This window comes from Myotis myotis, unplaced genomic scaffold, assembly GCF_014108235.1.
Source record: "Myotis myotis isolate mMyoMyo1 unplaced genomic scaffold, mMyoMyo1.p scaffold_m19_p_3, whole genome shotgun sequence".
In the NCBI taxonomy this organism is placed as follows: domain Eukaryota; kingdom Metazoa; phylum Chordata; class Mammalia; order Chiroptera; family Vespertilionidae; genus Myotis; species Myotis myotis.
In genome coordinates, this window is record NW_023416335.1 from 124,605,398 (window position 1) to 124,620,379 (window position 14,982).

At 47.1% G+C, this 14,982-nt stretch overlaps 1 protein-coding gene across 3 annotated transcripts in view; it reads right to left on the reverse strand.

The window, feature by feature from the left end:
- The window catches only part of PLXNC1 (plexin C1), a 170,477-nt gene that overhangs the window by 141,829 nt on the left and 13,666 nt on the right, over positions 1-14,982 (reverse strand). For all 3 annotated transcript variants that reach the window (XM_036301580.1, XM_036301578.1, XM_036301577.1), the window contains exon 2: positions 4,678-4,815. In XM_036301580.1, coding sequence (XP_036157473.1) covers positions 4,678-4,815 — 138 coding nt within the window. The remainder of the gene's footprint in view (positions 1-4,677; positions 4,816-14,982) is intronic.

Below are 14,982 nucleotides of genomic sequence, written 5' to 3' on the forward strand. Positions count from 1 at the left end.
AAAGAAATCCACTGAGGAAAAGCAGGGGCCCCCAAGTGGGATCAGATGCTCCCATGAGCTACGTGCAACTCTGAAAGAAAAGGACTCTTTCTCCTTCTAATACAGAAGTCTATCCACAAATAGGATAAAACTTAAACCACAGAAGCCATAGCTCCTTCTCATGAAAACCCAAATAGTGGTGTCTTGACCCAGACATTCCAATATTAAGAGCAAGATAAAAATAAAAACCAGTTCCATCAACTCTACAGACTACCTGTTCATTTTCATTGGGGGCAGACTGCTTAAGTCCAGTCACCTTGAGCAGTTACCTAACTTCTCTGAGCCTCAGGTTTTCTCATTTATGAAGTTGGTATGGTGATAGGATTGACTTGTGAGGATTAGATGAGTTAACCCATAAAGACACTCATTCTAATGACTGGCACACAGTCCGAGCTCAGAAATGTTAGCTATTCTTATTCCTTGCTTGCGGCCTTGTTACCTTTTACGCTTACAAGAAAGTTTAACGGGCATAAGTAAAGTTACAAATTTCAAATTTCATGCATCTTCTGTTATTACTTATTTTACCACCTTGAAAAACTCAACATATTCAATTCTGCCCTTGAAATAAGGACAATTTTCTTTTTCTTTTTTAAAAGATTTTTAATTGATTTTTAGAGAGAAAGGAAGAGAGAGAGGAGAAACACTGGTTAGCTGCCTCCTGCATACACCATATGGGAATGAGCCCGCACCCAGGCATGTGCCCTGGCAGGGAATCCAACCAGCAACCTTTCGGAGGGATGATGCCCAACCAACTGAGCCACACTGGCCAGGGCAGGACAAATGTCTTTATGCGTTAGTCAGCGCAGAGGAATCCAAACCACATGGCAGGCTGCACCACAAGCTGGAGGAAGATGCAGCCTGTGTTTATGAAAGCGGGTACTCTTAGCAGTGTCCTGACTGGCAGCGCGTGTGATGTAAATTCCCCAAAGCCGAGTTCAGTGTGACCATGCCTCTTCAGCTGATCCCAGTGGAGACACTGACAACTGACAAACTATAGAATGCAACTGCGTTCAGAAAGGAAGTCAAATGAGGAAATAACGGGGGACTGAGCATAACCTGTCTTATAACCACGAGGACTGCACGTGGATAAAATTAAGGGGGCAGATTAGATATTCTCAGAGGGCACTTTCCATTCCAAAGTCCTCCCATTTTTTAAAATTTGATGAAGGAACTGGGAATACAGGCAGGAGAAAGAGGCAGCAAAGGTCTTAGCACGCTGTCAAGTCTTTCGTTTTTCCACTTAAGGTGAGCAGAACCTTATCCTTGGAAGCAGTGCCGGGTTACTTGGAAAAGTGCATGTCTTTAAAGACACTTTAAGAGTGATTCACTATCTCGGCTTAAATTCAAAGTAATGTTTCCACGTAACAGAACATGATACAGCTATTTAAAAATACTGCTTACAAAAGGTTTACCGTAACATTTTAATATAAGCATCTTCTCTCATTAACTGAAGAAAAAAACAGGATACAAAACTGGATAGAGTCTGACCTCAGCTATGTTGGGGGGAAAAAAAAAGACTAAGCCGCTGACAACAGTTGCCTCCAACATAACAGAACTGGAGGGGTTTTTCCTTTGCCTTCCCCTCACCCCCTGCTACTTTGCAACTTTTCCTACAAGCATATATCACTTTCATAATTAAAAAGTTACTAAGTAATAACATGATATTTAATATTGCACCAAATTGTATGAAAACTCCACGAGGTTTTCAAAGATTTAAGAAGCAGGATTTGTGTGTGTGGAGGTAAAAAACAGCAACTGGCCCCCAACTGCTGTTTCCTGCCTCTCGTCCGCCCAGGCACACACTACAGTGCCTGCGTCTGTCAAATGCCGCAAACTCCCCCCTAACCGCCCCCCTCACCCCATCCTGGGAACCTGCGGCTGATCTGCCCTGGGTCGCGTTTTGCGTTTTGCTGCTCATTAGTACCGCCACTCTGGGCCGTAAGAAGCCAAGCTCGTGTCTATCAATGCTCGGCTTTTCTAGCAGTTCTGGTGACAAGTCTGGCGAGCGAGAAGCTTGAAGTTTGTGAATAAGGATTTGGGGGTGATCTGTGTCTTCCGAATCATCTACACAGTCCCGAGGACCAGGACTCCGGGCAGTGGCAGGGGCTGCATCCAAGGACCTGCACACAAGTTACACGGCAGAATCTTGGGATTACTGGGCTATTCTAGGGAGCCTGGGGTGAGGGTGGGGGGGTCAGTCAGCTCACACTCCCCCCATAAACCCCCATAAACGCATCCTGAGGGAAGCTGGGGGCGGGGCTTAATTCCCAACCAGTTATCACGTCTGCCTTTTCAAGCTGGGGTTGTTCTCTGAGTCTCTAAGACCCGGCACCCACCCCAGGAGCCCTCGTCCCCCACATCAATCTCATTATCAACATGCTTCGCACTCCGCCCAGCGGACCCTCAGGGAACGGTTGCCCTCGCCTGGGCAGAGGTTACAAGGTCATGGGGGTATGAGGGGCAGTCTCTGAAGTCGCTCCAGGTTCCAGTCTCTGCTCTGCCATTGTGTGACCGTGGGCAAATCATCCAACTTCTCTGGGCCTCAGTTCCCTCATCTGTAAAATGGGAATAGGATACCTACTTCTCAGAGTTCTGGAGAGGATGGCATTAGCTAGAACATGTAGCATGCCTGGCACACAGGAAGCACTGGATAAATGTTAGCAGTCACACAACAAACGGAAAATCAACCTGCCTTGTTATTCAAATAAGGCCCAGATGTGGCTTTTGAAGGGGTACCCCTTCCAGATGCTGAGGGAAGGGAGATCTCAGTGTGCCACTTCTTGCTCAGCAGCTTGAAGCTGCAGCTTGGTTCCCCCCACCCCACCCCCCGTGCCACAAATCTCTAAAAACTGGCCGGTTGCACACGAACTGTTGGTGCGAACAAACAGGAGGGCAAGCCAGGCCTTCCCTGGGGAACTACTTAGAGCCAAGTGTTCCTTCACCTCCAATTTACCATGTAACAGTTTGGTTGGCTTAGCTTTGGGGAAACAGTGTTCTTGTCAAAACAGTCATCAAAAATATCCCAAATCCGAAGAGATAATTGGTGAGGAGGCCCAGTTTGGATTGACGGGAACTTCTTCTGCCAGGTTAATGGCTCTAATTGGCCTGACCAGGTTGGTGTAGCTACAGACGTCACTTCATGCACCGAGCAACTTGTGTAGAATGACTGATGGGTGTTTACCTCTCCCCGGGAAATTAAGCTAACACAACAGGAAACAGGATCAATGTATATTTTAAAAGAATGTGTATACAAACAAACTCCCTCCCATATGTTACTGGGTTTCCTCCAAAGGAAACAGATTAAATTAAATTCCTACCAGGCACTTGGCACTGTATCAGGCTGTGGGACTCCAGGGCCCCCTTCTCAAGACACTTAAAATCAAGTTGAGAAGGCCAGACAAATACAAGAGAAAAGGTTAGGCATCAAAGCAAGACATTTGTAATGAGCCAAAAAAAAGATACAGATAGGAGAATTTCAGGAGATGAGGGAAAAACCTAATCACTACAGATTTAGCACAGAAGTCCTCAGAGATGAGATGGAGCTTAAACTAATCCAAAGCACAGGGACATAGCATTCAGTAAAGCAGACAGAGGAAAGAAAGCAATCCAGTGTGAGCAAAGGTATGGCAACAAGACTACGGCGCACGTTTGCAGTAGAGCGAGCAAAGCTGTGGCCGAGTGGGGATAAGACACAGAGGCAGGACAGGAGGCCTTCTGAAGAGGACGGGCTTTCCAGGCCGTCTAGTGCAATCTCACTTACACATGAGGAAACGGGATCTCGGAGAGATCAGGCAGCTTACCTAAGGCCACGCAGCTAGTTATCGGTGGGAGGTCAACGGAGAAAACAAATCTGTTAACCTTCCATGTGGAATCTGAGCTGACAAACTGGCTACAGAGCAGTAAAGGAATATCACCCTAGGGATGGCAGAAACGGTGTGGTTCCCAACCACGAATGTTGGTGGAGGCCACAGGAGGTGTTCCATACATGCTTGCTGGCGAAATTGAGAAGGTACTAGTAAGTGCTATCTAATTTCAGGCCAATTACTAGGTATTTCTGACTTTATTTTCTCCTCCTTCCCACTGGCCCTCTCCCAAGTGAATAAAAAATCTCAAGGTGACTAGGGGTGCATGTGCAGTGGAAAGTATAGTCTCGGAGATCAAAGTCAAGGGGAGTCTCACAGATTTCAGGTCTCCGACCTCTCTGGAGAGAAGCACCTGTTTCTTTCCTCTCTTTAAGCCCTGCATCTCCCATTTCTTTGAAGTCGTGAGAAATCTTTGTACATTCTCATTATAAAGGAGATAGAACTGAAAGGTGAAATGTCTCAAGGAGGTGAGTCAGGGATGGCGCAGGGGCCAGACCCCCACCCACCTCATCCAGGCAACCAGTGAGTAAGGAAGGAGGGATATCTTGGCAGGAGCTGGGAGAGAAGGTGGCTGGTGCTTTGTTACATAGCTAGGGAAAGAATTACAAACAGACTTCTAGAAAATTCTTTCAGGCCATTTCTGGGGGGTCACTGAAAAGTTCATAAAGCAGTTGGTATGGTATTATGCATAACTCAGACGCAATAAAACATAATTGAAAAGCACAAAATTAGGTCACTATTAAAATCGACATTGAAGAAGGCACAAAGCACCCACCTTAAGTAACTGGCCGTCTCCAGTCCCCAGGAACAGAACAGCTCTGTTCATTACCACGGTGCCATAAACAGATGTCAGGTCGGAATGGATCATGGTAGAGGACGCAATTGGCTGCACTTTCTCAGGCTGATCTTCTTTCTGAATATGCACACAAATGCACAGATAAAAAAAGTTAATTTTTAACAGCCGTAATTCTCAGGATGATTAAATGTCACTTGTGCCCACCTGGGAAGGCTCCTACTTGAGCCCCAAATACATTCTCTTAGACAAGATCCCCAGGAACAACCTTTTGTCCTTTTTATCTGCAAAACCACCGTGCTTGCCCAGCCCACGGAGAGCCATTTGTTTACTATGTATTAACACGTATTGATTGCCAGCAGCGAGCTAGCCATCCATTTAACACTCCCCCAGCTGATATAAGAAGCCGAGTTCCACTTTATCGCCAAGAGAGAGCCCGCTGCTGAATTGGGAGGGAGACAATCTTACGTTTGGCTATTGGCAGGATTCTGCTGCAGTTTGTCCTAGGGAGGCACTGGCTCCCGCGAGGTTAAACAAGCCATCTCCCAAGATGTGAGACAGACCATCCTTCCTATTGGGTGTGATGGCAGAAGGAAGGGTTCTGGATTTCCAAGAAGTGTGTAATGTGAAGCCCAAAGACAGGGTAATTAGTTCAGAGGGTAAAGAGAGGAAGACATGGTCGTGGAGGGTGGGAAGGAGAGAGCCACAGAACTGAGGAGGAACTGGGCAGAAGGGCTGGCCCTGGTGCTGATGTTCCTGACAAGGAAACGGAGAGCATGCTTCCCACCAGAAAGCATTTACATAGTCTGAGGTCTGAGCAGTCTGAGGTCTGAGCACAGACTCACATGCTTGCTCCTCATCATTAAAGAAAGCCCCGGTTTAAACCCAGAGCAGGCCGAGTGCTGACCAAAATGTCTTTTTCTCTCTTGTCTGAAGACACGCAGTATTTTATGTTGCTTCCTGCCTTCAGCAGCAGAGAACTGAGTTTGTTAAACGAATCTCAGGAAGGAATGGAACTAGAAAGAGTCGCTGCTGCTTGTAGCTGCGGAACACAGCGTGATACGCACTTTATCTGCCAGCGCTCAGTTCCCAACTGCGCTAAGGTTTTCAAAGGCACGTCTAAGTCTTAGCCAACGAGAGAGCTGGCAAACTTCAGTGAGCATCACCGCAACACCCCAATCGCCCCATTTGGGGAGGGGGAGGTTGGCAAGGGGAGGCGAAGACTTATTAACTTCATTATATTATTGCCAACAGTGTTTATGTCTTTCAATTTATGTCTTATTAAATATTCATTGTTTTTAAACCCACCAACTTTCATTAACATCGACACTGAATGGCTCCATGGACTACCAATGAGTAGATGTCTGAAGCCGTTAAAGGGCCGCCCGTACCGCTTTGCTGAGGTTGTGCTAAGAAGAGATAAGCTGGGAAGGATTTCCTCCTATGCCAAGGCCATGATCTCTTTTCAAGGGAAAGATGTCATAACCTAGGGAGAAAGCGACTTATTTGCATAAAATATTCCATAGTAAACTCAGTTTTGAAAGATTTTTTGAAAGCCCATTAGAGCTTTCCTTCCTGTTAAAAGATACTTTCCATGCAGTTGGGGAAGATGAGGACCTGTCCTGTTAAAATTGAAGTTAAGAAAAAATATCTATGAATCAGAACAATAGATCACTGTTTTTAGATAAGGATACCTTGTGACTATGAGCAGAAAAAGAAAAATCAGATGACCTTTAGATAAAAAACAAACAAACAAAAAATCCACACATAATACACCACACATCTTGCTTTAAAATAAAACCAGAATTGTTCAAGCTTAACATTGGCCACCTATGCCTATTACTTTTATTAAATATTAGAGGCCCAGTGCATGAAAATTCATGCACTGGAGGAGGGCCCTCAGCCCGGCCTGCCTCCTCTCACAGTCTGGGAGCCCTCAGGGGCTGGAGGCAATCCGACGATCAGGGGAAGGCGATGACCCCATCACACCTCTGCTGCTGCCACTGCTGGCAGCACAAGCCTCGGCCGGCCCTGGTTACCTGAGCCTCGGGTGGCCCTGGGGGGGCTGAGGGGACTGGGCGCCACCATCTTTGAAGGCATGGCAGTCAATTAGCATATTCCCTTTTTATTGGCTGTGGGCACTGCCATCTCTGAGGGCAGGGCAGTCAATTATCATATTCCCTCCTTATTGGCTGTGGGCACTGCCATCTCTGAGGGAAGGGCAGTCAATTATCATATTCCCTCCTTATTGGCTATGGGCACCACCATCTTTGCGATGGCGTGAGGGTCAATTAGCATTTTCCCTCTTTATTAGATAGGACTAGAGGCCTGGTGCACTAAATTCATGCACTGGGGGGTGTCCCTCAGCCTTGCCTGCACCCTAAACCAGCAGTCAGACATCCCTCTCACAATCCAGGTCTGCTGGCTCCCAACTGCTTGCCTACCTGCCTGCCTGATTGCCCCTAACCACTTCTGCCTGCCAGCCTGATCACCCTCTAACCACTCCCCTGCCAGCCTGATCAACGCCTAACTGCTCCCCTGCTGGCCCTATCGCTCCCAACTTCCCTCCCCTGCCGACCTGGTTGCCCCTAACTGCCCTCCCCTGCCGGCCTGGTTGCCCCTAACTGCCCTCCCTGCAGGCCTGGTCCCCCCTAACTGCCCTCCCCTGCCAGCCTGATCACCCACAACTGCCCTCCCCTGCCGGCCATCTTGTGCCCACATGGGAGCGGCCATCTTGTGTGAGGGCATGATGGTCAATTTGCATGTTACTGCTTTATTATATAGGATTAGAGGCCCGGTGCACAAATTCATGCACTGGGGTGGGATCCCTCAGCCTTGCCTGCACCCTCCCCCAGTCTGGGAGCCCTCAGGGGATGTCTGACTGATGGCTTAGGCCCGTTCCCTAGGGAGAGTGGGCCTAAGCTGCAGTCAGACATCCTTAGCACTGCTGCAGAGGCAGGAGAGGCTCCAGCCACCGCCGCTGCACTCGCCAGCCGTGAGCCCTGCTTCTGGCTGAGTGGTGCTCCCCTTGTGGGAGCGCACTGACCACCCCTGTGGGAGTGCTCCTGGGTTGAGCATCTACCCCTCCCCCCCCCCCCGGTGGTTAGTGCACATCATAGCGACCAATCACTCCGCCATTTGGTCGATTTGCATATTAGCCTTTTATTATATAGGATTTGAGCAGCACCGAGAGGTTAACTCAGAGAATTGGGTGTCATCTCTGCCTGGGCATCTGGCATATTCTAATACCACTATCTTTGGCTAGAGAACTCCTTTCTTCTCTACTCTGACACAGAAAGAGGAATAGCAGTGGTGCATCCTCAAGGACCAATGGGACATTGAACTCCCATGTCTGAGGTATAGAAGGTGCTTCCTTACTGTAGCTATTCTGATTAGCCAAGAACATGACGTCACAGCAGCCTTTGCTGAGGTGGGATGAGATATTCTGTCTGGGAAAGATTGGCTCCAAAAAAAAAAAAAGAAAGAAAGAAAGAAAGAAAAAGAAAAAAACAAAGAGGCAGCTCTAAAGCTGAAAGGGAACAAGGTGAAAATTGCTTCCAAATTTCCATCTCAGCCTTTCCAGTGCCCTCCCCTGACCTCTGAGTGTCCCTCAATAGTTGCAGTTTTCAGAATGAAGGTCTGAATCAATAGCATAGGTAAACAGTACAGCCATTAAACCCATGTTACCCAACTGGGTAGTTGGTGGCACAGAAAACACCTGGGAGCAGGGGTCAGAGGTTAGGACTGCAGGGCAGTGTGGTTCTCACCCAGCAGGGGTGGGGGCAGTTTATTTCACCCTGCTGGGGGCTGGCTTTCCTGGGTGTAATGAAGGCTAATGAAGCTTGATTAGCAGAGTGGTTATGAAAAAGAGATAATAATGGTAGTAGTAATAAGAACATGTTGAAAAGTTTTAGCTGGTATTACTGTTATCAGTAACATGTACTTACTATGTACTACTAGGAGTATTTTATCATCTTACCTAATAGGAGCCACGTAGGGGAGTGAGCGGACCTCCTGGGTTGGAATCCTGGCTCTGTCATTGTCTAGCTAAGTCATTTGGGGCAGGTCATTAAACCTCTCTGTGACTCAGTTTCCCCCTGTACACAATAGAAGTGATGGCAACAGTTTTTATGCCATAGGCTTGTTAATTCAGTCACCGAGGGCTGAATGAGTTAGGAGGAAGCCTCAGTAAAGCTCAGGACAGTGTCTGGCCCAGAGGGACACGCAACACATGTTTGCTATCATTACAAAGGCTTCCTGCCACCCCATGGCAGTATTCCACCTTCTTCTTTGCTACCATACTTTTGTTCAGGTAGCAATAAACCCGAGCCTGGGAAAACCACGACTGGGGGCCAAGCCAAACGGCAATCCCACTCCCCAGGGCCATATACCAGCTTTCCATCCCTTGGAGCTCGGGGTGGCCATGTGGCCCAGGTCTGCCCAGTAAGTTACCAGAAGTCCGCTGGAGGGGCTTCTCAGAGTAAGTTTCCTCCTTGATAAGAGGAGGCTGTTAAGGTGAGCCATTGGCCCCCTTCCCTCGCCACCTCCCCCTGAAAGTGGGGGTGTGAGGCCATCTGTACATTTGGTTTCCATGACAGTCAAGGTAGAAGGTGAAAATCGACAGCTGAGGCTAGTGTGGGGGTAACGATAAAAGGCTCTCGGTTCTCCAAGACGTGACTGAGCACAGACTTCCAACCTTTAAACTTTTTACCAAGTTAACGATCGCTGTCATGGTCTGGGCCAGTGGTCGGCAAACTGTGGCTTACGAGCCACATGCGGCTCTTTGGCCCCTTGAGTGTGGCTCTTCCTAAGCCTTAGGAGTACCCTAATTAACCCTTTGCGGTCGTTTGTCTACTCTCAGCCACCAAAGCTTTTTTACTGTTCCAGTCGTATGTCTGCTCTCAGCCACCACAGCAAGGAACCGTACGAATCTTAACTCTATTCATTCATGTATCAGTTCATAATTTCTCTGAAAGCTCTTAAGTGTCTAAGCGACCTTGTCACGAACCAAAACATTGCCCCGACAAATCGGAGATTCGAAACTCAATATAAACAAACGCGGTTGTTCCACACTCGCCATGCAAAACACCGTGGCGAGTCAGTCGCCTTTTGAGAGTGAAGAAATCGACAAGCTTCGGAGATACTTCACAGAATTTCAAATAAAGCTTTACAAATTATGTTTAACTGTAATTAGGCATTCTCGCTTGTTAAGCTATTTCATAATAATACTCCAAAATGGCAAAAAGAAAGTTACTGAAAGAAGTGTACTGCGAATCTGAAAGTAACGATGAAGAGTTTTATTTTGGCACCTTGAATACTGACTCTGACGTAGAAAGTGATAACGTCTGTACAGATTCTACTAGTAGTGACATAGTTCCAAAAAAGAATTAATAAATCTTGTTTATCCTTCATAATCTTGCATGTTATGTATCACTGCTCTTTCAATGGAAATTAATTCCGACCAGTACGACGCCCATGTCCAAATTTAATGCGACCGCAAAGGGTTAAGTTAATAACAATGTACCTACCTATATAGTTTAAGTTTATTTATTTTTTTAAATTAAATCTTTATTGTTCAGATTATTACATTTGTTCTTCTTTTTTCCCCCCCATAACTCCCCTCCTCCCAGTTCCCGCCCACCCTCCGCCCTCACTCCCCACCCACTGTCCTCATCCATAGGTGCACGATTTTTGTCCAGTCTCTTCCCGCATCTCCCACACCCTTCCCCCCCCAAGAATAGTCAGTCCATTCCCTTTCTATGTCCCTGATTCTATTATAATCACCAGTTCATTCTGTTCATCAGATTATTTATTCACTTGATTCTTAGATTCACTTGTTGATAGATGCATATTTGTTGTTCATAATTTGTATCTTTACCTTTTTCTTCCTCTTCCTCTTCTTAAAGGATACCTTTCAGCATTTCATATAATCCTGGTTTGGTGGTGATGAACTCCTTTAGCTTTTCCTTATCTGTGAAGCTCTTTATCTGACCTTCAATTCTGAATGATAGCTTTGCTGGATAAAGTAATCTTGGTTATAGGTTCTTGGCATTCATCACTTTGAATATTTCTTGCCATTCCCTTCTGGCCTGCAAAGTTTCTGTTGAGAAATCAGCTGACAGTCGTATGGGTATTCCCTTGTAGGTAACTGAGTTTCTTTCTCTTGCTGCTTTTAAGATTCTCTCTTTGTCTTTTGCTCTTGGCATTTTAATTATGATGTGTCTTGGTGTGGTCCTCTTTGGATTCCTTTTGTTTGGGGTTCTCCGTGCTTCTTGGACCTGTAAGTCCATTTCTTTCACCAGGTGGGGGAAGTTTTCTGTCATTATTTCTTCAAATAGGTTTTCAATATCTTGCTCTCTCTCATCTTCTGGCACCCCTATAATTCTGATGTTGGTACGCTTGAAGCTGCCCCAGAGGCTCCTTACACTATCCTCGCATTTTTGGATTCTTTTTTCATTCCGCCCCTCCGGTTGGGTGTTTTTTGCTTCCTCGCATTTCAAATCATTGACTTGATTCTTGCGCTCCTCTGGTCTGCTGTTGGGAGTCTGTATAGTATTCTTTATTTCAGTCCGTGTATGCTTAATTTCTAGTTGGTTCCCCAACATAACATCGAGGGTCTCATTAGTTTTCTTGTAGATCTCATTAAGTTTATCGGCGGCTTCTAAACAGTTCTTGAGAGACCTTAAAAGTGTGGTTCTGAACTTTATATCTTCCATTGACAATTTTGTCCTGTTTCTTTGTCTCCGCATTTTGTTATGCTTTCTTGGTGCACCCCCTAGTGGTCTTTGTGCGCAGTCTTGTAGTTAAGCCTTGATTGTTGTAGCTAATACCAGGGAGGGTTTGACCTCCAGGCCAAGTGGCTGTCTATAGTTTAAGTTTAAAAAATCTGGCTCTTAAAAGTTTCAATCGTTGTACTGTTGATATTTGACTCTGTTGACTAATGAGTTTGCCGACCACTGGTAGGCTGCTCTTGATTAGTTTTTCTGTTACCTGCAGCTGTGTACGGAAGGAGAGCCTGGCTGGGGGGCCTGGCCCTGCTCCCCAGCTCCCCTCAGCTGCCAGGCCCAGGAGTGGGGAAGCCCAGCTCCGTCCTCTCTCCCTCAAGGACGCTGGCCAGTCAGGACTGTGCAGCCAATTACAGCAGTGAGCCTGGGAGAAAATAAGAAAGCTGGGCCTGGCCCTCCCGTAAGGGCTGCTGTGGCTGAATGGAAATGGATTCTTTTGTGCTGGATCACACAGAAATGGACAGGTTGCCATGAATGGGAAAAGGAGCCCTATGAATGGCTTTCTTACGCTCATTTCAGCAACTGAAAACAAAGAAAGGCCCCAGAGAAACCTCCCCACAGAAGTGAAGTGAATACCTAGGGAGCTGAGCAGAAAAGGGGTGGGGGGGACAGTACAGTCGGCCCCAGTGTCCAGGGACTATTCTGACTCTTTCTTTGACCCATTTTCTCTCTTGCCCCCCTCTCCCCTAGGAGCGCAATCGCTAATGCTGCTCGCGGCCTATTCTAACTAGTTTATTATGTGTAATTTATTTCTGAATCCCAGCCTCTGCTTGTTCGTCTGTGTGTAACAAGGTTAATGCCTTGTAATGATGCTTTTGCCAGTTCTGCCTTTCATGACAAAATCCAATCCTGATTTAACTCTAAACCTTGTCTCCCCTTTGGGCTTTCCTGGTTCCCTCAGACTTGTCACTCTGCTTCTCCTGCCTGCCATGTCTAACCGGAACGTCACGCCTACACCGCAGCTGCGCTGCGAGGGAAACTTTTTGCAGTTTGCAGAAAAAGCTACCCTGTCTCAAACGATGCTTGGGCTGAAAAAGATAGAGCCTTGGGCCAGATATGCCAAAGGGGAATGGAGGCTACTGAGAAGGCGTTGGCGCTGGTGTGTGAGTGCGTGTGAGTGCGTGTGAGCACACAGAGAGTAGTGGGCATATCGTGAGGGAAAGTGCTGGGCCTCTTTCATGCCATCTTCCATTGACAATCCCCACCCCCCTTGTGCAGTGCACAACCCCAGGCTCCAGTCATGTATTCCAGGGTGTGAAAGGCGCCCTCTGGAGTTGAGTAGCACCGTGTCCCCGCCCCTGGCCTGACCCACCAAGGCTCATGCAAGGTGCTCAGAGCCATGCTACAGCTGTTGTGGGAACAGGGGAGGAAATGTGCCCAAAAGTGGGGCCTCAAGTGCTGGGAACCCAGCAAGTCTTATACTCCAAGGTGCTAAAAGGACTCTCTTAAATTGTTTTTTTTTTCCTTATGGGGCCAGAGCAAATACTAACTGGGTGCCTGTGAACTTCTTACACACACAGATGAAAAAAAATTAGCTACCCTCTTGGGCAGCTAATTTTGTATCCTGCTACCCTTTGGTATACACTTACTTTGCAACTGTTTCTTCATCACTTCCTAAATTACTAACCCAGGGGCTCAGCTGCATGTAGGACACCTCGCTAAGAGCCCTCCATCCAAGTTCTGGCCCCTGCTCTGCCCCTTACAGGCTGCTTCATTTTGGCAAGTTAAGTCCCTGAACCTCAATGACAGAATCTATAAAATGGACACAATAACACACATGCCTGTCCATTAGCATGGTTGGGAGGCCACAATGAAATCATGTGTATAGAAATAACTGGAAAATAATCTTAGACAGATGGGAAGAACTATTATTCACCCAGGTTAGACAGCGATTTCACTAGCCATTAAGGTTCCTGTCACTTTTCCTTATTCTTCTGGAGTGGTTTCCTTATTCTTTCTGGAGTACTCAGCACTGATCGGGCTCTGACTGAGTTCGTGGCATCTCTCTGATCATCTGAAGGAAGAATTTACCTTGGAGACTCAAATGACAAAAAGGAAAAATTCAAAGTGTGTGGGAGGAATGGAGAAGGGAAGTTTGGGGACACAGCTAGGCAGGCACCTCTGTCCGGCAGCGTGCAGTGCAGCACAGGAAGCATGAAAAGTGGCCGAGTTGGTATTTCACACCTTCTCGCTTGCTCTTCCACCGTCCTAGCTCCTCCCGAGGGCCCCAGGTCCTCCAGCCTCTCACCCCTCCCTGCCGCCAAATACCCCCCAAGACTTATCCTTCCCTTTTCCTGCTTTATGCACCATCTCCCAGCTAAATCTCCATCCCCTCCTTATAGCTAATTCTAGTCAATTACTTATGAAAAGATACCTGACTCAAATAATTCACAAAAAGACACTAGCATGAACGGCTGATAGTGTGAAAAATGCATTTTCGCAGACTCTTGGAGTTGAAAGAGACTCACTCTGCCAGTGTGCCAGCTATTGGCGTTGAATTCGGAGATCTGTTTATTATAGGGCTGTCCTGTGTGATGCAGGACTTTGAGCATCCCTGGCCCCTGTCCACAAATTGCCAGCAGTGCCTCCCATCATGGCAACCACTGAAAAAGCTCGGTCCCCACATTTCTAAATTCCATCATCCCCTTTGAGAACAAGTGGAGTCTGTCACAAGGTTTCAGAGTTGCTGGGAAATGGTTATCCAGATGCTTCTTCCCTCAACCCTGTTCCTCTCTAGTCTTCCTATCATGGCCAACAGCACCATCAATCACCACCAGTGCCTGTCTCCATCTCTCCCCACATCCAACACATGAAAAATCTCAGCTGAATTTCCAACAACATAAAATCTACCTTCTCCATCTCCACCCCATCCAAGCCCCCATCATCTCACTCCTCATCTACTCCAAGGGCCTCCTTGTCTCTCTCTCTTAACCTAAAACCTATTCTCCATCCAGTAGCTAGAGCAGCCGTGGGCAAACTACAGCCCACGGGCCGGATCCGGCCCGTTTGAAATGAATAAAACTAAAAAAAAAAAAAGACCGTACCCTTTTATGTAATGATGTTTACTTTGAATTTATATTAGTTCACACAAACACTCCATCCATGCTTTTGTTCCGGCCCTCCGGTCCAGTTTAAGAACCCATTGTGGCCCTTGAGTCAAAAAGTTTGCCCACCCCTGAGCTAGAGTAATCCTTTAAAATACAGAACCCATCATGTTACTCCCTTGCCTAAAATTCTTCAGTGGCTTCCTATCACACTTAGAATTAAATTCAAATGCTCCGCGCCTCCCAACCCCCCCCACCCCGCCACCCTGTCCACCGCCCCAGGTCTTCAATGAGCTGGTCCCTGACAACTTCTTCAAACTCCCTTGTCCTTCTCTTTCACTGCTTCCATTCCCACAGTGGCCATCTTGCAGCCCTTTCAAACGTTACCATCTTTCTGCCTCAGGGCCTTTGCATGTGCTACGTCTTTTACATGTCCTCTCCCCACTCTACTCCCTTGT